Source organism: Mesoplodon mirus (genome assembly GCF_964341445.2).
Source record: "Mesoplodon mirus genome assembly, chromosome: 6".
Lineage (NCBI taxonomy): Eukaryota > Metazoa > Chordata > Mammalia > Artiodactyla > Ziphiidae > Mesoplodon > Mesoplodon mirus.
The window spans coordinates 139,722,966-139,745,824 of record NC_138982.1 but is presented as its reverse complement, the minus strand read 5'-3'; the positions used below and the strand labels follow the sequence as shown (position 1 = coordinate 139,745,824).

Below are 22,859 nucleotides of genomic sequence, written 5' to 3'. Positions count from 1 at the left end.
TGCTGAAGTCTAAAACCAGATCTCTGGGATTGATAATTAAGGAAACTATCCAACCATGAGCAAGGTTAATCCGTAAGTTAAGTTGGTACCACTCAAGTCCCATCCCCAGCTGTTTTCTTGTTCAGATAAATGTTTTTTCTCAACAGACTGTGTTTCTCCCTTAACCAAAGGGAGAAAATGCACGGCAAAGTCAAATGACACAGAATAAAAGCCTGAGGGAAGAAACTGCTTATAAAACTTTCAGAAAGCTTTGAAATTATTGGCTGAACAAGTAATTTCATACAGTGGTTTGTATGTATTTCACAGCAGCATCAGTTCCAAATGTCCCTTTGCACTCGGATTCCGGGAGAGTTTTCCTAATGCTTCGTCATCAAATGATTGTACTGATGCATTAATCATGAAGGCCATGAGAAAGAAAATAACCACAAGCCAAAACTGCAGATGTTAAGTGTTGAGGCAGAAACCAAATGAAATGTGTAAACACATAGAAAGAGAAAGAACATTTCCCCCACACTTTTCTTAACCTTGGCATTGCATCAACCATTAGGGTAAAATGCATGCATATTTACCAATAAAAACCAGAATTTTTTTAAAACTGAAATTTGGCTGACACCTTAAAGAGTTCACTCAAAATTCTTGCCCCTAAATATAAGGAGAGTGGCAAAGGAACAATTTATTACAAAAGAATATTTATTACATGTCTGTTCCATGCAGGCATATATCATGCACGTGGTCTTGTTTAACTTTATAACAACCCTATGAATTGGCTATCATGATTATCATTTTGTAAATGTGAAAACTGAGGATCAGTCAATGAATTTTAATAGTCTATTGGTCTACTCAGGCTGCCATAACAGAATACTACAGACTGGGGGGCTTAAACAACAGCAATTTATTTTCTCACAGTTCTGGGGGCTGGAAGTTTAAAATCAAGGTGCCAGCAAGGTTGGTTTCTGGTGACCTCGGTCGGTTTGGAAGACCTTTCTTCCTGGCTTACAGACAGCTGTATTCTCACTGTGTCCTCACGTGGCCTTTCCCCTGTGTGCACACCCCAGGTGTCTCATCCTCTTGGATTAGGGCTCCACCCTTATGACCTCATTTAACCTTAATTATGTCCTCAAAGTCCCATCTCCAAATACAGTCACACTGGGGGTTAGGGCTTCAACATATTTGAGGGTGGAGTGGAGGTGCAATTTGGTCCATAACTGATAGCATGACCAGGAGCCCACAGTTGCTGAGTGGTAGAACCAATACTGTCTGAATCTAAACATTTTTTTATCCAGAGTGCACTGCCTCTCACATAACACAGCATCTCAGAGAGAATGCGGACACATCCAACTGTAAAAGCTGACTCTCAGAACTTGCTGGCAGGGAGACAATTTCACAGCAGTTAAGCTCTGTCCCTGTGAGAAGGGTGATGAAGTCCTTACACAAGCTAGATCACAGAGCCCAGGAGTCCAAGGCAACCCATCCAGATGACACCCCCCAAAAAAGGCTTCATCTATGCTGTTAATAGTACACAAATGGTCAAATGATGGTTTCCTACCATATTCCATCCACAGTGGGATTTCCATGACCTCCAAAGAGCCAGCTTTTCATTCAGTTTTTCTTTTCTTTTTTCCAAACCACCAGCTAACGTCCTGGAGGGTGACTCCATGGACCAGGATGTTGAGAGCCCTGTGGCCATTCACCAGCCAAAGTTGCCTAAGCAGGCCAGGGATGACCTGCCAAGACACATCAGCCGAGACCGGACCAAAAGGAAAATCCAGAGGTACGTGCGGAAAGATGGAAAGTGCAACGTCCACCATGGCAACGTGAGGGAGACCTATCGCTACCTGACCGATATCTTCACCACCTTAGTAGACCTCAAGTGGAGATTCAACCTGTTGATTTTCGTCATGGTTTACACAGTGACATGGCTCTTTTTTGGAATGATCTGGTGGCTAATTGCATACATCCGAGGAGACATGGACCACATAGAGGACCCTTCATGGACTCCTTGCGTCACCAACCTCAATGGGTTCGTCTCTGCTTTTTTATTCTCCATAGAGACAGAAACCACCATTGGTTATGGCTACCGGGTCATCACGGACAAGTGCCCAGAGGGAATTATTCTCCTCTTAATCCAATCTGTCTTGGGGTCCATTGTCAATGCATTCATGGTGGGATGCATGTTTGTAAAAATATCGCAACCCAAGAAGAGGGCAGAGACCCTGGTTTTTTCCACCCATGCGGTGATCTCCATGAGGGATGGGAAACTGTGCCTGATGTTTCGCGTAGGGGATCTGAGGAATTCCCACATCGTGGAGGCTTCCATCAGAGCTAAGTTGATCAAATCCAAACAGACCTCAGAGGGGGAGTTCATCCCCTTGAACCAGACGGATATCAACGTAGGGTATTACACCGGCGATGACCGTCTCTTTCTGGTATCACCACTCATTATTAGCCACGAAATTAACCAACAGAGTCCTTTCTGGGAGATCTCCAAAGCCCAGCTGCCCAAAGAGGAACTGGAAATCGTGGTCATCCTAGAAGGCATGGTGGAAGCTACAGGTAAGGTGTGCCCCATCCGGGGGTATCTCTGGGATCGATGCTCATTTTAAACTGAACCTCACATTCTTATGTTGACAAAATATGGAAAACTGAACCTCACTCACTATTGACGCCACCTCTTTATTCATGAAGTATTATGTGGCCTATAACCTTAAGTATGTCCACCACAAAGTCTAACAAATTAGCTTTTTAAAAACCCTTGGGAAAATAAATTAATAAACAATTTTTTAGAACACCTCTTAATATATTTTAAATTTTCAAATATTTACTTAAATTAAAATTTGATCTCTCTCTAAAGCAATTTTTAGATGGTTTTAAAGCATTGTTTAAATTAAATACTTGAGGTTATTTATTGCCAAGCCAGGAGGAAGAAGTTAAGCTTTTCAAAGGAAGCCTGACAAATTGCTTTAATAAAAATACATGTTTGCCCCTTCTTTGGGAGCCATTTGCAAGAACCATAGCCTTGCTTTTTCTTTTATATCAAGTGAGCACTTGGTATCTTTTCTCTATACTCTAACTGCCAAATCCCCTGTAGATATAATAATGCAGACCCAGTAAATAACTCTAACAGGAAAGAAAAAAAATTGAGATCCACTCATCATAATCCTATTGACTCATCTGCACTGAACAGCTAACTACTGGTGTATTTTAACAAAGATGATCTGTTCTAAAAATAGAGAAATGGTCTTTTTTATTGAAGTCTTCTCTCATATCTTTCCATACGTGTTACACATCCCAGGAGCAAAGGAGGTTCTGCCTGTATTTATCTGTAACTTTCTATGAAATAGAGCCCTAAACTCTGCCTTAAGCTAACAATAGTGCCCCATAGGAAAAGTATAAACTAGAACACTAATTCAAGCTTTGCTGTGCTATTCTTCTGAGTCATTAGTCTTGGGATCCTCTTTAGTTATACAATCTGCCCTTCTGTGCTTTGAGGTCTTCAACTTGAGGCTCAAGGTAGGTTTACACAATCTGAAAATGCACGGCCAACAGCCAGACCCCAGACTCTTCATCCACCTGTAACCTGACCTCAGTCATCCGTCAAATGAAAGTCATTGCCCCCATGTCCCAGCCTCCCTGGACCCAACAGGCAAAGTCATTACCTCTAACAAATTTCTCTTATAGTGGTAAAAACTTTTGCAATAGTTTTTTAAAATGCAGCAAACAACGAAAATGTGAGTAAAAGGCTTTGCATGAAGTGTGATCCTTTGCATAAGGCAAAAGGAACGTCTAAAACAAAAATACTGATTGTGAAATTATAAATAAGTGCTGCACATGTGCACTGGGCTATCTGTACCCTGAGCCTGACTTTGGGGTGCCCTCGTTGGGGGAGGGGGGAGGAGGGCGGGGAGAAACCAACTCAATAAGGGAGCTCCGTCATTTTCCCACAGACCAGAAACTACTCCCACCTCGGCCAAGCACCTGGACTCTGGGTCCCCCTAGTGGTGGCCACTGAGATACAGTCTCTGGCAGCCTAAACTGACCACTTATGATGCGCTTTTAATATTAGATTTCTCGCTCTAAACTCTCCGGATAGGACAGAAGGGAGGGGAGTGGACAAGCCTTGTTCTCCTTCCGTCTCTGAGCTCAAGAAGCAACAGCCAGTGGAGACGTACCCTCTGTTTACTGGTGTTAATCTGAGCTTCGAATTGCCGGAGCTGTGTTCCCTCAAATCAAAACCCTAGCTCTAAAAATAAGTCAGTCCAGAATAAGCAACTTACCTTTGTGATGTTTCTGAGTCGGAATTCTCCCTGGGGCAGACCCTGTCTTTCTGAAGATAGCTTGTAATGACTGAGCCTTTCCAAATAGGGGAACATCCTTTTGTTGGTGGTTAATAGTGATACCTCTGAGCATTCGGTGGCCTTTCTACTGCTTTCATAGAGAAAACTGGGTATTTGCCAGCAAAAAAAGAATCAAAGGCGACCACTATTAACTTTCTAAAAGTAATAATTTTCTAATTTCTGGAAAGTGGAGGAAGGAGTGTTCTAGAAAGTTCTGGGTTTGTCTGGAAGCTGGACACATCTTGATCCTTTCCTGATAGGATTCGTACAGTTCAGTCTTTCCAGCACATCTCTTAATGTTACGAGGCACACTTTTTTCTTTGTGAAAGCACAGTTGGGATTTATGGGTATTAAGTAGGCCCTTGGGGTGGGGGGAATGCTTCAATGAATCAAAGCCACAGGAAAAAAATAGATGTGGACCAAATGCACCCTGAGGAAAACAGATTCACAAGAATCTAATTATTCATTGGAAGGCTAGATGGGAAATCAGGAGCCATGAAAACAGCAAGCTGACACAAAGGGGCCTCTGCTTGACTCATGCTTTCTTTCAAATATGTCTTAGTCGACCTGAAACTACTCTCAGTGACCTCAGTTAGGTTGCCTCTTTCAAGGACGAGCCTCACCATCGCCACCACTGCAACCTCGATGCGATGCCCTCCCTCTTTCTGTCTTGCACGTTGTGGGCACACAGCAACCCCGACGTGGTATTTTCTGGGGATCCGAGCTATCACGCAGTAGGCTGACCCGGCAGGTCCTTTAGTCCCCTGGGTGTTCAGGCCCAGCACAGGCCAGCTGGTTGACACATAATATGCCCACTCCAATTGTGCTGCCCCAAGCCTGCTTTGTCACATCATTCAGGGTCCGGCTCGTCTTTAGAAAATGGGAGTGAGCTCCTTGAAGGTCAGAGGTGAGTCTTGCCGACCTTTGATGTTCTGCAGGTCCTGGCCCCAGTCTTTCACTCAGTGGTTCTCTGTCTCATAAAAGACAGACTCACACCCACAAAAGACAGACCCACGTTCTTGGTGGATGGTTTCAATCTGGTCCTGCCCCAAGTCAGGGGGATGTGTCACCTCTCAAGAACCTTCCAGTCATGTGGTTCTATTTTTGAAAATGAATCAAACCCTGGAAAATTCTGACACCAGCCACCCAGACATCTGGGAACTGGCCGTGTCTCATCCCACAAATATATTTTTAAAGGGGGTCCTTTATGTTCCTGACATAGGGGCAATTTGGAGATAGTGATGTTTACAGAAGGGTTCATAGCTACGTAAACAAACATGCTGAGCAGCTGTGGCAAGTGTGCCTTAAATAGTAAAGCATTCATATAGACTGTTATTTATAGAGGGCAAATTGGCATAGAGGCTAGATGACAGCCACACAGAGCTGGGCCCGGTGCCAGCCATCTCCTCACTATAGGCTTTCTGATTGATGAACTTCCATATTTACCCCCAACGATTATGCAACTATGACAGGCAGCCCTTTCCAACACCTCAGCAAATATGTCTCCTCAGAATGAATCCCATTAAGCTTTTTTTAAATTTTTATTTTATATCGGAGTATAGTCAATTCACAATGTTGTGTTAGTTTCAGGTGTATGGCAAAGTGATTCAGTTATACATATACATATACCTCTTCTTTTTCAGAACCTTTTTCCATATAGTTTATTATAGAATACTGAGTAGAGTTTCCTGTGTTATACAGTAGGTCCTTGCTGATTATCTGTTTTAAGCTTTTTTTTTGCATTTTTTATTATGGAAGCTATAAAACTTATACAAAAGTTGACCAAATCGTATAATCAACTCTCATGTACCCATCATTCAATTTCTATAATTGTCAGTTCATGGCCAAACTTGTTTCATCTGTGTCACCCACTCAATAACTGCTCCTCCAGCGTCATATTTTATCTGCAAATATATCCATATGTCTCTAAAAGATAAGGCCTCTTTTAAAAACATAACTGTAGGGCTTCCCTGGTGGCACAGTGGTTAAGAATCCGCCTGCCAGCGCAGGGGACGCGGGTTAGAGCCCTGGTCCCGGAAGATCCCACATGCTGCGGAGCAACTAAGCCCGTGCGCCACAACCACTGAGCCTGTGCTCTAGCCCATGAGCCACAACTACTGAACCCATGTGCCACAACTGCTGAAGCTCATGTGCCTAGAGCCCATGCTCCACAACAAGAGAAGCCACTGCAAGGAGAAGGCTGCACACTGCAACAAAGAGTAGCCCCACCTCCTGCAACTAGAGAAAGCCCGTGTGCAGCAACGAAGACCCAATGCTGCCAAAAATAAATTAAATTAAATTAATTAATTTAAAAAACATAACTATAACACTGTTATGACACCTAAAACAATTAATGATCATTTCTTAAGATCCAATATCTACTAAATGCTCCGACTTCCATTTGTCTCATAAATGTCTTTTTAATTTTTTTTAAAATCTGCTGTTTGAATCCAGATCAGGTTAATGCACTGTTATTGGCTGAGATCTCTTCCAAGCCTTAGTCTATGAGCTTCCCTTTCATCCCTGTGGGGTTTTTTTCTTTCAAGTTTTTCTCAAAGAGGAGAATTTCTGAAATATTCATATACTACATAGAAAGCTGGGGAAAGTGGAGGGCGGGAGGAAGCCAGCTTAGTGAAGATATACTAGATAACGTTTTGTAGATGAGGAAGCAAGGCTGACTGTCCAGAAGTCAGTATCTATGGGTTACCAAGGAGGAGGGGGAGTGTACATCAGAAGTAGGCAAGCAAACCGGAAGTAGGTGAGGGAAAACCACCTTTCCCCACAGGAAAGCTCAGTTCTTTATTCACATGAGGAGAGCTTAGTCACATAAATCACATCACAGATCACAGGATTTTTGAGTTGCGTCTTCGCCCTACTCTTAATTACTTTACAGGTGAGGAAATGGAGGCCCAGCAAGACTAGCGAGCTGGCTAAGGTGTGATAGTTATGGGCAGAGCAAGAACTTGAAACCCTAAACCACTGATGATGTCCAGCCTCCAAGTTCAGTGCTCTTTGCATCAGGAAGGCTGTTGGTTCATGAAGATTCTGTAAAGCATGCACCCAAAAAGACAACTGGTATTTAACGTGCAGACAGGCTCTCTTTTCTCCCATCATTAGCTCTTTTTCTTTAAGGCTTCTCTTTCGGTCTCCAATGTTATCAGTTCATTTTAAAATTCTTTATTACATTCACATGAATTTTTAACAAGCATATATTAAAATGAGATGTGCCACAAAACTGTTCTGAAATCAAAATTAAATAAGCACCGTCTACAAAAATACTCCTGGAAGAATATAATGTTCTGTCAAATCTGATTTCCAAGAAGCACTTTTCTTTGCCATAGTTAAAATGCCACTTCACTATAACAGAGGAGAATATGAGATCACAGAGTTTGAAAAGGTGGCATTTCTCAGCTAAGATGGTTGAGGGTTAGCATTACAGTACTTTTAAACTGTTTCTACTAATGATATTTCATAGACGTTGTATTTTTCAAATCTTATTTTCTCCTTTAGATAAGTAGCTGCCATTCCCTCCACTGGCAAGTCATTGTCTCCAGATTTACCATTTTTCTTTTAAGAGTTGTAACCCCAGAGATGTGGGAACATATGTATACGTATAACTGATTCACTTTGTTATAAAGCAGACACTAACACACCATTGTAAAGCAATTATACTCCAATAAAGATGTACAAAAAAAAAAACATAACCATTATAGATTATAAGCAGTATAAAAGCATTTATAAAGTATTTTAATTTTTGAAAATTAGTATGTTCTTTTAAAAAACTTAAGGGTTTTAGCATATCTGTTACATAATTTCCTCATGCTTTATATTATTCTAGATTGATATGTATACTTGTTAACACATGGAATATTTTCATACTTGTTAATTATGAGCAAAATATTTAAGTGCTAAACACGAAGTTTCTAAGCTTCTACATACAGTGGATATTAACAATCAAACTTTATTAAATATAAATATGTAAACTTCAAACTTTCATCTAGAGTTGAAATATCCAGTACTGTGACTGCTCATATAAAAATGCTGTTATTTCACAGTGATTACAATATTTACAAAATAGAAACTCAAATAATGATGCAAATAAGAACACCTTTTGCTTGGGGAAGACTTTTGTTTTTAATTTGCTTTCTATTTTCTAGTTTGAAAAATTACCATAAAAATGGTAAACACAGAAGAAAAAAAAAGGAAGAGTTGTAACCCCAACTACCTAGCCTAGGAAAAGAGTTAATTGATAAGATTTGGAATGCTAAGATCTTGGGTGAAAAACTCGTGGTAAATCTCTATAAGGCGCAATTTAAAAATTCAAAGACATGTGAATTTATTTTTCCTGGATGGAAATCTACCACTCATCAACATCAAGAAATCCAACCATCCTTTCTTCTTCGAGCATTAGGTTCAGGTGATTTATTCAGGGCTTCCTCCCAAATGCCTACCTCAATACAATATACCTAGGTAGTGTCAGTGACTGGATAAAAACTGATAATACCTGCTCCCTAAATAGGGTAAACTTGTGATCCTAAGCAGCTTGGGGACACTGTTCTGGTCCTAACAATCTGAGGTTGGACACAGTAGAGCACACGTAGAATTTTAAACTTTTCCACCACCCCTCTAGAAGAAAGATACTGTAACTCTGTTAAACGTTATACCTCTGTTAAACATTATACCTCTGTTAAACATTTCTCATAATTTAGAAGGCACTTAGGATCTCATAACTTAGATAGCAGTGTACTGAGGTCACCATACACTATTGTGGTTGAAAAGACAAAAATACTGGATAATTATAAAACTTTTCATTATTAAAACATAATAGCAGGAAATCCATTGTTCTTCCTTCTCCAAATGGGCCGTGAGGCGCTTATAAAATAGATGTTCATTAGAAGTCAGGAATGGCCGCAAAATATATACAATTTAAAGTTCAAACCCAAGGGAAAAAATAGACTAGCATCTAAAAGTTAGCTCTGACTCAAACTCTGAAGTCAGTACTCATGTTGGAAAGAAACTGCACCGTTCAAATTAAGAGATGAGGATCAAAGAGTGGGAAGCCTCTAGTTAGTGCATCCTTAAATAAATCGAGCTTTATTATTTCCCAGGGCATTCAGTAATATGAGTGCTGACAGCATGATGCCAGTGAAGCAGTTCTACCTGACAAATTCTAATGACCAGAAGAGGATCACTGGGGAAAACCATATAACTTATTCACACATGCAAACACACACACACACATGCAAACACACACACACACATGCAAACACACACACACATACACACACACACACACACCTCTGCTAAATAGCTAAACAGACAGAAGCCAGAGGAGCTTCTTCCCCAGTTAAGCATGCCCTTGCTCCTGTGTTTTACACCAACTCACACCAACTCACTTTGTAAGTGAGTTTGTTTGTTCTATTCATTATTTAGTACTCCTCTTCTTTAAAAGTAATCTCTCTTGGCCATAGCTCAGCTTATCTGTATTTCTTTGTATCATTTATACTGTCAGGCAATCCTGGGTTCAAACCACAGTTGCTGTATTCACTGTCTTGCTTAACTTCTCTAAGGCCTCAGTTTTGCCTCTCTAAAATGGGAACAACAATGGTACCTACATCGTTGGTGACCTTTCAGCTTCACAGATTCTGTTAGATCAGATCATTCCTTCCCCCATAGACTGCACAGGGGAAAGACAGTAGAGAGGAGGGAAGCCAGGCATTTGGGAGGGTCAGTCCCAGGGACTGGGTCCACTGTTTCCAGGGACTGTGCAGCTGGCGTCTCCACACGATGACAACTGACACTCCTCAGAAGGCACTCAGAATAGTCAAAATGGCAAATGTCAACCTGCGATAGCCGGTGCAAGACATGCATACTCACAACGTGAGAGTAAATGCCAGCCCGACCTCTGTCCCAGTTACCTACCACGAATGATGCGCTCTGAATTCATGAGGATAGAATGGACTCAGAATAGACTTTGCATGCCTATAGATAGTAACATCTCATCGTTATAATTTCTGCCCAAAGGGGACATGAATATAGATTATTCTCAAGCCTTCTAAGGCAGCGGCTCAGGGAGGAAAGGACCAAGAGTCTGCATTTGAAAACAGGATTTCTATGTTCCCAATCCTCCTCCTAGGTTTTTATAAGAATGCTATGGTGTCAGCTGATGCCCCAGTTTGGAGAATGTATTTTTGTGCTGTTAATTCAACTGAATAATATTTATTTACATAATAAGTCCTTAGAGATACTTCTGCTTTAAAGTATAGATATACTTCAACAAAGTGGACAGGAAATGTGCATTTCTATATGGCCACCTCCATTGTTCTGTATTTACTGAGAAAGATCAAAGATACTGCACAGTCTGGCTTGGCTCAGTCATGCTGCAGTAACAAATACCTCCAAGGGCTTAGAGCACAGAGGTTTATTTCTCATTCTTATTACATGTCAGTTGCAACTCTGTTCACATCCTGTTGACTCCAAGATACAGACGAAAGGAGCAGCCCTACTTAGGACTTGCCATTCTCATGGCAGGGAGAAAAAAGAAATGACAAAACGCCTCGCTTCTGCTTGCCATTTATTAGTCATAGCAAGTCATATGGCAGTGCCTGATGTCCATGGAATGGGGAAATGTAATTCTCCCACAGGGACTTGGAATAAATAATTCAGAACAAAATAATACAATCTACCACAGGTACCCAAGTGGTTTTGAAAACCCCTAGACCGAGTTAAAAACTTTTTGCAAGTTAGGGCTTAAAATGTGCGGTAGTCATTAGTGTTGTTTGTGAAATATGTCCAGCTTTCGTCCTTCTAAACACGTCAGGATCACATTTCCCTGTTTCTGTTGGACACGGCCATGTGACTTACATTTGTCCCAACAGTATATGCATATGTCATGTGTATCACGCTGCTGGAAACCTTACAAGCTACATATGATAATTCCCTTCTTACTTCTATAGTTCTCATGGAAGCACATGTCACAGTGAAGTTTCTGTCATTCTGGACCCTTGACTGGCTTTGAAGAGAAGACCCTTGCCAGCTCACTTGGGACTTGTAGCATGACTGACTGAGAAATAACCCTAGAGTTGGGTTAAGCCACTGAAATTTGGGTTGTGTGTTACCACAATATTAGCTAACCTCTTTGGCCTGATACAAAATTTCATGCAAACATTTTGACAGGTTAGCTGTTGTATACTGCTCATGGCCCAAGACTTGCCATGAAATGAATTTTTGGCTAGCTACTTTGCAAAACTTCTCCTCCCTCCTTTAAACTCTCTCTTCACTGCTTAAGACTCTGAGGTCAGACAGGCTGAATTCAAATTCTGCCTCCACTCCCAACTGTCCATGGGATTGGGTGCATCCATTTCCTTAACTTCACCAAACCTTTTTCCATTCTGAAAAATGGGAATGATACTTCTATTTATAAGGAGATTCCGTGAGATGATACAGGCAAGTCATTCATCCTGGGACCATAGTATGTGCTCAATAAATTTAGAGAGTGAATCTATGATTCTGTAAATCATACTATTCTCATCCATCATTCATTAGGTGCCTATTGAATGCCAATTACTTTATTAGATGCTTTCCATACATTCTTTTCAATCCTCAAAGCAATTCTGAAAGGTAGGTACTATCCCCATTTAACAAATGAGGAGGTTGATTCTGGAGTAGGGAGTTGGGGAGAGTAACTTGCCCGAGGTCACCCAACTGGTGAAGTAGTAAGGCAGGACTCCATCTCAGGGCTTCCCACCTTCCCAGTCTGTCTCCCTTGTGCCTCTCCAGGGAAGGCACAGTACACAACAGCACACTGAAGGTAGTGGTTATTGATTAAAGGTCATTAGTGTGTGGACGGTTATCGCTCAGTGATATATTCCCTTTTGATTACTGGCCTTGGCTTCCCCATCGGGCTCCCCTCACCAGACCGCAGGAGGCGGGTACGGGCAATCTGCTGTTTCATAACCATTGGCACTGAGTCTCTTGAAAGGGCACCTACTTGTTCATACTCTCAGATTCTGCCCAATTCAACGTTATCAGGCAACCATGCCACTTGACACCGGGCCAACCCCATCTAAAACAGCCTGGTGCCATGCCAAGTATAACCCAAAGTGCAACCAAGCAGCCAGCGCAAAAACCCTTAGGGGAGAAAAAGGAAGAATCAATCTTGATGCTGAGCTTTCTGCCAGAAAGCACAATAATAAAACGATTTAGACTTTGACCAGCCTAAGTAAACCCTGTTGGGGTTTCCATTTCACTGCAAAACATCCAATAAGACCCTTTTGGGGGTTTGAGGAAGATGATGATAATTTTTCTCTTGTCACTGAGGCCACCCTTAGAAGATTTTAATTAAACATTTGAGAAGTAAATACATTTTCTTTTACATTTTCTCAAGCATAGTTTCTATAGGGTGAATATTAATAGAAATCTGTGAAAGCTGATGGATAAAGGAGAGGTTGGTGGGTAATGATATTAGAGAAGAACGTACAGCAGGGACCTCCAAGGAGACAAGACTGAATGTTGAGCCTGAAAGGAACTAATGCTACATTCACATTGGCCCTCAATGAAGTATCTTTAATACAACTCAGAGAGCTAAAGTAGTAACAAAGTATTAGTAATAAAGTATTTGCTTTAGATACTTGGTTGTATATGTTGTCTCTCTCCCCAAAGTTGGAAAAAGTGTAAAACCTAAGGAGAACAAAAATGATGCTGCAAAACAAAAACGTCTACGATTCTTACAGAAATGCTTAATAATCCACAAGGTCCAACATGGGGCAAGAAAGATTTCCAAACACCTCCCTGGGGCTTTACAGCATGAGTCCTTTATGTTCACCCACAGGGACCTCAGCATGTCCAGCCTCGCCTGCAGACCCTGTGTCAGCCCCCAAGGCTGGGGGAAGAAAGAAGCCACATTCATTAAGCTAAAAACAGATGGGTCACGGCTACCTGGAAGGAGGCTGGCAGCTTGACTGGCCATCAGCAAACCAGGCCAAGAGCTAGGAAGGGCAAGGATGTTTCCAGTACCACCTCAAAGCCTCTGCTGCTGTGGGGACCTGGCACAGAGTCACACCCTGTGTTTGGTGGATGACTTAGCAAAAGCCTCACCTGTGACCAGAAATGCTCACTCCTGACATCAAAGAGACTAGCTGGGTGCACTTGGAGCTCCCGTGTCAGCAAAGCAAAGTGTTCTGTATCGCCACGTTGAAGGGTGGAATGGCACAGTGGCACTTCTTTCCTTGAGTTCACTCCAATACATGTTCACCCAGGTGGAAGGGGGCATCTCATGAACGAGGAGGCATCTGTAACCTGGGAAGGAGATGGCCTAGTAGACAGGAGACGGAGAAGATGTTAGGCAAAAATGTGCCGTGGCCTTCAGTGTTTCTCACAGGCCCCACCCTGGGGTTTCTTCTTTTTTTTTTTTTAAATTAAATTCATTTATTTATTTATTTCTGGCTGCATTGGGTCTTCGTTGCTGCGTGCGGGCTTCCTTTAGTTGTGGCAAGCGGGGGCTACTTTTCATTGCAGTGCACGGACTTCTCATTGTGGTGGCTTCTCTTGTTTTGGAGTATGGGCTTTAGGCGCACGGGCTCAGTAGTTGTGGCTCATGGGCTCTAGAGCGCAGGCTAAGTAGTTGTGGCTCGCGGGCTTAGCTGCTCTGTGGCATGTGGGATCTTCCCAGACCAGGGCTCGAACCCATGTCCCCTGCATTGGCAGACGGATTCTTAACCACTGTGCCACCAGGGAAGTCTGGGGTGTCTTCTTATGATGAAACAAAATCCACAGATGGACCCGAGGCATATGCATTTACTTTTTTTTTTTTTTTTTTGAGGTACGCCGGCCTCTCACTGTTGTGGCCTCTCCCATTGCGGAGCACAGGCTCCAGACGCGCAGGCTCAGCGGCCATGGCTCACGGGCCCAGCCGCTCCGTGGCATGTGAGATCTTCCCGAACTGGGGCACGAACCCGCGTCCCCTGCATCGGCAGGCGGACTCTCAACCACCACGCCACCAGGGAAGCCCTGCATTTACATTTAAATGCTTAGTCTCTTTATTTTCCCATCCACCAAAATCATGAGCTCCACATCCTCCTCTCTCTTCAATCCTACAACATCACTCCCTCTTAGATAACAACCTGGCTTCACACTTTGTTGAGAAAATAGAAGCAATCAGACTGGAACACTGGTCTTTCCACCGGTCCCTATCTCACCACCACACCCCCGCCTCCACCACCTGGGCCTTTCACCACTGTCTGGAGCCCTGTCCAACCCAGGGCCCAACCTGGACCGCATCCCTTCAGCCCTCTCAAAGACTTTTAGACCACACCATCTTCTTTCCCCCATCATCAATTTTTTTCTTAATAGTTTATTTCCGACAACATAAAAAGATTTCCTAATATCTATCATTTTTGAGAACAAACAAAAACAAAACTAAACTTCTCCTGGTACCATGTCCTTTTCCAGTACTGTCCCATTTCTCAACGCTCTTTCCCACATTACTTCTAGGAAGAATTGTCTGCATCTCCATCCCCACTGTTTTACTTCCCTTTCCAAATGAGCTACCATTCCTAGCACACCACTGACACACACCAACAACATCCATCCTGCTAGCTCCAGAGGCCACCCCTCTATTCCTGTCTTACTTGGCCTCTTCGCATCAACACACTGACCACTTCCTCCTTCTCCAGGCTTTCTTCCCCGGCGTTCACCACTACTTCTGCTTTCCCTCCTTCTTCAGTGAAAGCTCCTTTTCATCCTCATCTTCAAGCTATTTCTCCTTTTCCCAAAAATCTCAGGGCCCATTCCATCCAGAGTCCTAGCCTCCATTAATTATCCTTTTCTGTTATTTCAGCCAGGACCTTGGCTTTAATTACCATCTTTTTTGTATGTGACATCAAATCTCTACCTCTGGTCCTAACCTCTCCCCTGAGCTCTGAATTCAAAGATCCAGCTGCCTACTTGGCATCCTTATTTAGATGCTTGTACAACTAATGTGACCAAAGCAGAAACTAGATATCCTAGCATCCCCTAGAATCTGCTTCCCTCTCCATCTTCCCCATGTTCATAAATATCATCATCGACCATGTAATGACTTTCATCAGAAACTTCGGGAGCATCCTTGATTCATCTCTTGCCCTTACCGTCCAGAAGTCCTATAGATGTGACTTCCAAAATATGTCTATCTCTATGGCTACTGCCACAGATTGTCATAATGTGGAGCCCATGGCATTCAACTGGGTCTCCCTGTTTCAATTTGACCACCCTACACAAATCCGTTTTGCACACAGCAGCCAGAGAGATGTTAATAAAAATGTAAACCAGAGCAAGTCATTCCCATGCTTAAAACCCTCCCATGGATTCTGGCTGCCCTTGGAAAATCCAGATTCCCTGCCACGGCCTACAAGGCCCCTCTGGCCTGGCTCCAGCATGCTTTCACCTCCAGCCACTTTCCCACCCAACTCACCACGCTGCAGCCACGTGGGCTCTCCGTTCTGAGCACAGAGCTCTTGTGCAGGGAGGTCTTCTCTGCCCACCAGATAGAAACCGACTCCCATCACTGTGCCTCTGTCACTGTGCAGAACTTGTCACCAGCTGATGGTATCCCATGGACTTGTGTGTTAACGATTAGAATGCAAGTTCCTTGAGAACAGTGCCTTGTCCTGCTCTTTGCCATAGTATACTGGGAGTTATCCCAGTACCAGGAATAGTTCCTGGACCATAGTAGGGCACTGCATAAATATGTAGGTGCAAAATAAATGAATGCAGGGATGAATGCATGAAACATCCTATAGGGTCACAAACCAGATTCGTCCCTTAAGCACCAGAGAAAGTCTAGAGTCATTTTAAATTGCCCCCCTCCCCCCAAACCAACCTGGCCTTGATTCACCTGAAGCATCTCCCTCCTGACATTAAGAAACACTCTGGAAACTAGCTCCAAGCACCCCTTCTTCAAGGCTCCCTTCCACTACCCACCGTTGAAAATCTCAGTGGCTCCCCAGGGCACTATCCTGGGCCCTGATCACTCCCTTCTGCACATCCTCCCAAAGCAACCCATCCCTGCCTCTTGGCATCAACTCGTCTAGGTGTGCAGGTTGTTCCCACAGGTACAGCCCCACCCCTGCCTCCTGAACTACAGACCCAGACAGCTAACCGCTCCTGGATGTCTCCATCTAAGTGGCTCTCAGGTCCCTTAGACACAACTTGTCCTCAACTCAGACCTGCTCCCTCTCCTGTATTCCACCCCTTGATGAATGGAACCTCTAGTCTTTGGTTGCCCAGGTCAGAAACGTGGTTGTCATTTATGCTCTCCCCTCCCTTGGGCACTGCATTCTTCTCTCTCCCAACCATTTCCCCAAGCCCACAGGGCTCCTTTGTGCAAATGAAGAAAAGCCATCCCTCCTCAACTCTACTGTCATCTGCTGGGAAATTTGTGTCATAAATATATCTGTACCACTTAGATTTAGTGAGTTGTGCAGTGTACAACCTGCACAACCGTATGTGGTGGCCCGAGCTAAACTTATCCATTCCATCTCGTACCCGTCTCTAGTATCCAAACATCTCTCCTCTCCAGCATCTTGGCCACTGCACTGGTTCACAACACCCCTCCCTCCCTCTGGGCTATTACACTGATTCCATACTGACTTCCCTAATTATAGACTCTCATTTCTACAATTACCCTCCTTGAAATTAGTAGAGCAAACTTTGTAACTTACAGATCCCATCTCCTCACTCCCCAGCTCAAACATTCTCAGTAGTTTCTGGGTAACTAAAGAATCAAGTCCAACCTCGTTTGCATGTCACAGTCTTGCCACCTGTCCAGGAGCCCTGCCACTTTCCCCACTACCTGCTTGTGCTACTGAAATTCCTGAACGCACCATGGGTTATTTTGCCTCTGGCTTGCACATGCGCTGGCATTATCTCTGCCTAGAATATCCTCCTCCATTTATCTTCCCAATAACCCCTACTCACCCACCAAATCTCCCTTCAAATGCTGCCTCCTGTGAAACCTTCCTGACTGCTTGGCAAACTCTGGCGTCCTTCCTCTTTGCTTCCCCTGCGTTTCTACAAATCTCCATGATATCTGACTGCATTGTGGATGACTGATCACGTGGCTGGGTGTCCCCAACAGACTATATTTTGAGGATAAAGATTATGCCCTTTTTCTTTATCCCCAACAACTAGCACAGTTTGCCACATGGTAGGTGCTCAATAAAAAGAATGAATACATTGATGGTTTTGTAAAAAGCAAGGTCTGGCCTTTCTAAATGTGTCTTAGACTCCCGGCAGCATTTCCTTTTCACCTGGCACCACCTTATTTCAACTCTACTGAGAGCCAAGGACTACATCTGCCTTCCCAATGAGGCTGTTATATCATTTAATTTAAAAATTAAAGACTTTTTATTTAAAGAGCGTGTTTATTTTACAAGATCCTTTCCCCATCCAGTATTCACCAGGCATCTTATAAAGTCCATCCAATGTAAATACAGATAGTTTAAAGCAGAGATCCAAAAGGCAAACTTGTCCCAGAATTTGGTCTTAAATTACACAAGGGGCTCTTCCAAGTAGACATATCTCTGGTCCCCTTTCTAAAGCAGGTCTAGTCCACTGGAGGCTCAGTGGGGACAGGAGATGGGGCTCCCAAAACAAGAGTCCTTCATGACTTTCTTTTCCCCTCATCCCACGCATGGATATTTCCTTCTGATGTTATCTGGCTCTGCTCACAAATCTCCTCCCCTCTGCCAAAGGACCAAGCAGATAGCTCAGAAGAGCAAATCATGGGAAAGGGAGATTCCTTTACCCAAGTTTCTAATCCATCAATAAATAAAGGCTCTCTCACTATATAACCCTCACCTTCTGCAGTGATGAAGGATGAGGGTAAGTGCTAGATCAGGACACACCAGCCCACATCTGAAGCATCCTAAGCTGGCTTTCTGAAGGTAAAAACTCTACAGGCAAAGTGTCTGAGGCTGAGGCGTACTCAATCTGCAGGCAAGGATTTTCCAGAACCTCCCATGTGCCTGGCATTGGGCAAAGTTAGACAAACACAGTCCTGCCCTGAGGGAACTCACATTTTAGAGCAGGAGGTTGGCAAAATGTTTTCTGTAAAGGGCCAGGTAGTAAATACTTCAGACTTTGTGATGTCTCTATTACAACTACTCAATTCTGCTGCCTTGGAGTACAAGCAGCCACAGGCAATATGTTTCCAAAGGACCGTGGCTGTGTCCCAATAAAATTTTATTTATGGACACATACTTTTCACGTGTCATAAAATATTATTCTCCTTTGGGGTATTTTCCAACCATTTAAAAATGCCAAAACTGCTTTTAGCTCTCTCCTGTTCTAGGCGATGGGACTGGACATAAGAAACAAGTTACTATACAAAATGGAATAATGTATATACAGAGAACATTTTTAATGGGGAGGTGCGCCAGCGGGTATGGGAGCTCTGCTCTTGTACTCCCAGCCAGAATCCCACTTCAGGTGTGTGCCACATCATAAGTACCAGTGACAGCAACAAGCATGGCACCTCCAGGGAGGCGGGGGAGCAGCCAGAATCCAGGAGACAGGAAATCACTTACATTTGCTCTTCGCATTTGCAATCCCCCAGAATGAGAAGATAATGGGGGGCAGAGTGTTCCTGACCTTTGAGAGAGAGCTATAATTGAACTTCTGTTCAAAAGCAGAGATTCATCAGTAAACAGCACTATTATTAACATGATGGTTTAAAGGGAAAACAATTAAAGAACGTGAGTGTCTTTGTTTCGGGAGGGTTCGCACTGACCCTTCCTTTTGTGCTTGCTCTGTTTTTCTTTGGCTGAAAATTACTCCCCCTACTTAAAATTATACAACTCTCTCCCAGCAACATTTATTCTTTTGTTAAGTGAAAGTATTTATTTATTAATTTATTTTTTATTGACGTATGGTTAATATATAATGTTTCTGGTGTACAGCAAAGTGATTCAGTTATACAGATTCTTTTCTATTACACATTAGTATAAGATATTGAATATAGTTCCCTGTGCTTTATAGTAGGTCTTTGTTGTTTATCTGTTTCATATATAGGAGTGTGTATCTGTTAATCCCAAATTCCTAATTTATCCTGCTCCCACACCCGTTCCCCTTTGGTAACTAGAAGTTTGTTTTCTACGTCAACATTTATTCTTAACATCAATTCATTTGGAGGTTGAAGGTCCTAAACTCCATTCCACCCCGAAAGAGCCTTTCTTGGTCCCAACTCCCCTCTGCCACCTCCCACTCTCACTCCCATTTTCTTAGGAGGCTGAGGGGGACGTATAGCGATTAGCCATCAATGAAGACACTCAACCTTTGCTATGAATTACACATCCACACAACCCCGCCCTCTATCAGGCGATCATGGGACTCAGTCCACAAAGAAAGGTGTCCTTAACAAATTCATTGGAAATGCCTCCAATCAAACAACTTGCTGTCAACACAACTGCCATTGACCCAACCAAATATGGTAGGGGGAAGACCTCACCAAGACCCACAACCTGCTTTGGCTCTATTGCTACCTAATTGCAGGAGCTTGGTTCAGAATAATCACAACAAACTCTTGAAAAACAGTTGCACATTGGAACTTGCCTTGACAAAAATCTTTTTCCCTAGAATGGATTTTCACTGGAAAACACACGTGGGAAAGTCTCAGCTTCTCTCCTGGTTCGCTCTTGTTCCCCATCTTTCCCACACTGTTTTCTGTGGCTTCTTTTCCTCCCATTCGGAATTCTCCACACCTTGTAAAGTCCAACAAGCGCCCTTCCTCCACAAGACCTTCACATGACGCAGCCAGCCCCTTGTTCTCACCTCTAATCAGGCCCTATAATGTCCCCTCCTTTTCCAAGTGTCATTGTCACCTCCTGAGTGGACCCTAAGCTTCTTGTCTTCTCTCTCTCCGGTCCCCGTGGCACTATGCTGAGCACAGGAGACCACAGTGCACATTGGTGAGAGCTCGGGGACCTGTCTAGGTACCTCCTGAGCTGCCCCCTATGGATCCCAAACATGCCAGGAGTTCTTTGCTAACAATTTGAAAAGTGTCGGGGCCAGAATCTGTTATGAGGTCAGTTATAGACACTCAGCATCACTCACCCATTTCGGATCCTCACGTTGATCCTGTTCGCCATGCTATATCACGAGTCAGGAACAGCAGGAACCATCTTGCACATTTTACCACATTTGCTCAATCTACATACAGGTGTCAACATAGATACATGCGCTTACGCATATATATGAATTTGAGATTTTTTTAAATCATTTGAAAGTAAACTGTAGACAAGCTGCCACTTTAACCCTAAATTCTTCAGTGTATATTTTGTAAATGCAAAGACAGTCTTACAAAACCACAGTCTAATCATCAAAATCAGAAAATTGATATTGATACAAGGCTATTATCTAATCTAAAGATGATTCAGATTTTGCCAATTTTCCAAATAATTTCTCTTATTGTCAAAGAAAGTCACAGGCCATACTTTGTTGTCATGTCTCGATCTCCTGGGACCTAGTGGAGCTCCTCTGTGTGTCTTTAACTTTCCAAACACTGACTTTTTTAGAAGAGTAGAGGCCACTTACTTTGTAAAACGTCCCTTAATATGGATTTTTCTCATGTTGCCTTGTGGTTAGATTCAGGTTTTGCATTTTTGACAAGAATACAATAGAAGTGAAGCTGGGCCCTTCTCTGTACATCAGATCAGGAGGCACGAGATGTTGGTTTTTCCCAACTTGGGTAGGGGTGCCTACCAGCTTTCTTCATTGTAAAGTTATTGCTTTTCACTTTGTAAAAAGCATCTTGCGGATAGACACTTCGAGACCATGTAAATATCCTGTTCCTCCACAAACTTTCATTTTAGCATCCGTTGATGATTCTTACCCAAATCAACTATTACTAGGATGGTTATCAAATGGCAATTTTCTAACTCCATGATTCTTTCTACATTTAGGTGTTGGCTTTCAACACTAAGGAAGAGCTTTTCTCCCTGCATTACTTATCTATCTATCTACCTACCTATATCAGTTTGGACTCACTGAGTCTTATTTTATCCAATGGATTACAATCTGCTTCTACCATTAATTATTTGTGATGCTCCAAGTATTTGAGATTTGGCCAATGGGACCCCCTACTGACAGGCTTCTTATCCTTTGAACATTTCCCCATAATGTTTTTGTGCTTTTTTGCTTTATGGCACAAAAAGATGCTCCAGGCTCACATTTGAGTTTTTCCAGTCCCTGCTATGGAATCAGACATTTCTCCAAAGATTTTTTCCTTTTAGTAGAGTATGGTCTTTAGCACCAAGACTTGGGCACTAGGTGTTCAGAACAGATATCCATATTAGGTTCCTCCTATTACAAAGGAAAATGTCAGTTCTACCCCAACTCCGCTGGCTGCTAAATGTATGTTTCTGAACTAAACCAGTTCAGAAACTCTGCACTCCAGAAACTTGTCAGGGAGAAATCTCAAGCTCTCTTCCTCCAATATTTATCAGAAAGTTGGTCTGGAGTGAAGCATATGGGGAGGGCTGCCTGAAGTTCCACAGAACCCACATTTTTCCAGAGGTCTATAACCCAGCTTTTGCACCTACAAAGAAGCAGAGAATAACCCTGGACTTAGAAGCCCGCTGCAGAAGGGTTTTACTGAGCTGCGTGAAGTATAACCAGCCCCGTGAAACAGACCTTGTGTCTCCTAGAAGGCGATGTTGACTAGAGTTCACAGTCCCCCCAGTCTGTTGCAAGCTCTCAGGAGACATTTCTTCATGCCACAGCACTAAGAATAGCTGGACTTTTGCTTAGGAATTGATTTCCTTTTATGTGATGGGTGCTGTAAGTTCTGTTTCTAGCCAGGTCTCCCTTGTGGTTGCCATACTGCCTAGAACCAAATTTGAGGTGCATGTAGCAAGGCTGCATGTGGTTGTGGTGTGCGTTTTCATGATGCCTCATTTCTGGTGCTTTTTATGACCCCATCTTAGGTGGCTTTCTCTCCGTAGCATCACCCCCATCATGACGGTGCTATGTATATATAGGCTACACGTATTAGTGATGTAGAGCTGCCATTAAAAATACCACAGGCTGGGCAACTTCAACAACAGACATTTATTTTCTCACAGTTCTGGAGGCTGGAAATCCCAGATGGGGCTGGTGGTGGCAGATTTGGTTTCTGGTGAGAGCTCTCTTCCTGATTTGCAGATGGCCACCTTCTCCTTGTGTCCTCAAAGGGCCTTTCCTCTTTGTGCTGGGAGCAAGAATTCCCTCCCTCTTCTTAAAAAGACACCAATCCTGTGGGATTAAGGCCTCAGCCTTATGACCACATTGAACCTTTGTTTCCTCCGAATAGGACCCACCTCCAAGATGGGTCCTATTCAGAGGAATAGGACGTGCCTACAGGCACATTGAGGTTTGGGGCTTCAACATGAATTTGGGGTGAGGGGACACAGCTGAGGCCATCACACCATGTAAACTGCTTCTATCCTTGTGGACCACGTCAGAGTGATAATAAAGGGACACAGTGTTTGCATCCTCACTAACAGTCTGCAG

General features: G+C 43.1%; 1 protein-coding gene across 1 annotated transcript in view; it reads left to right on the top strand.

Moving 5' to 3' along the window:
* Window positions 1-1,632: 1,632 nt before the first annotated feature.
* Window positions 1,633-22,859, top strand: part of KCNJ6 (potassium inwardly rectifying channel subfamily J member 6) — a gene marked incomplete at its 3' end in the record, with an annotated part of 90,045 nt that continues 68,818 nt past the window's right edge. The window contains exon 1 of the mRNA XM_082625729.1: window positions 1,633-2,553. Coding sequence (XP_082481855.1) covers window positions 1,656-2,553 — 898 coding nt within the window. The 5' untranslated portion in view covers window positions 1,633-1,655. The remainder of the gene's footprint in view (window positions 2,554-22,859) is intronic.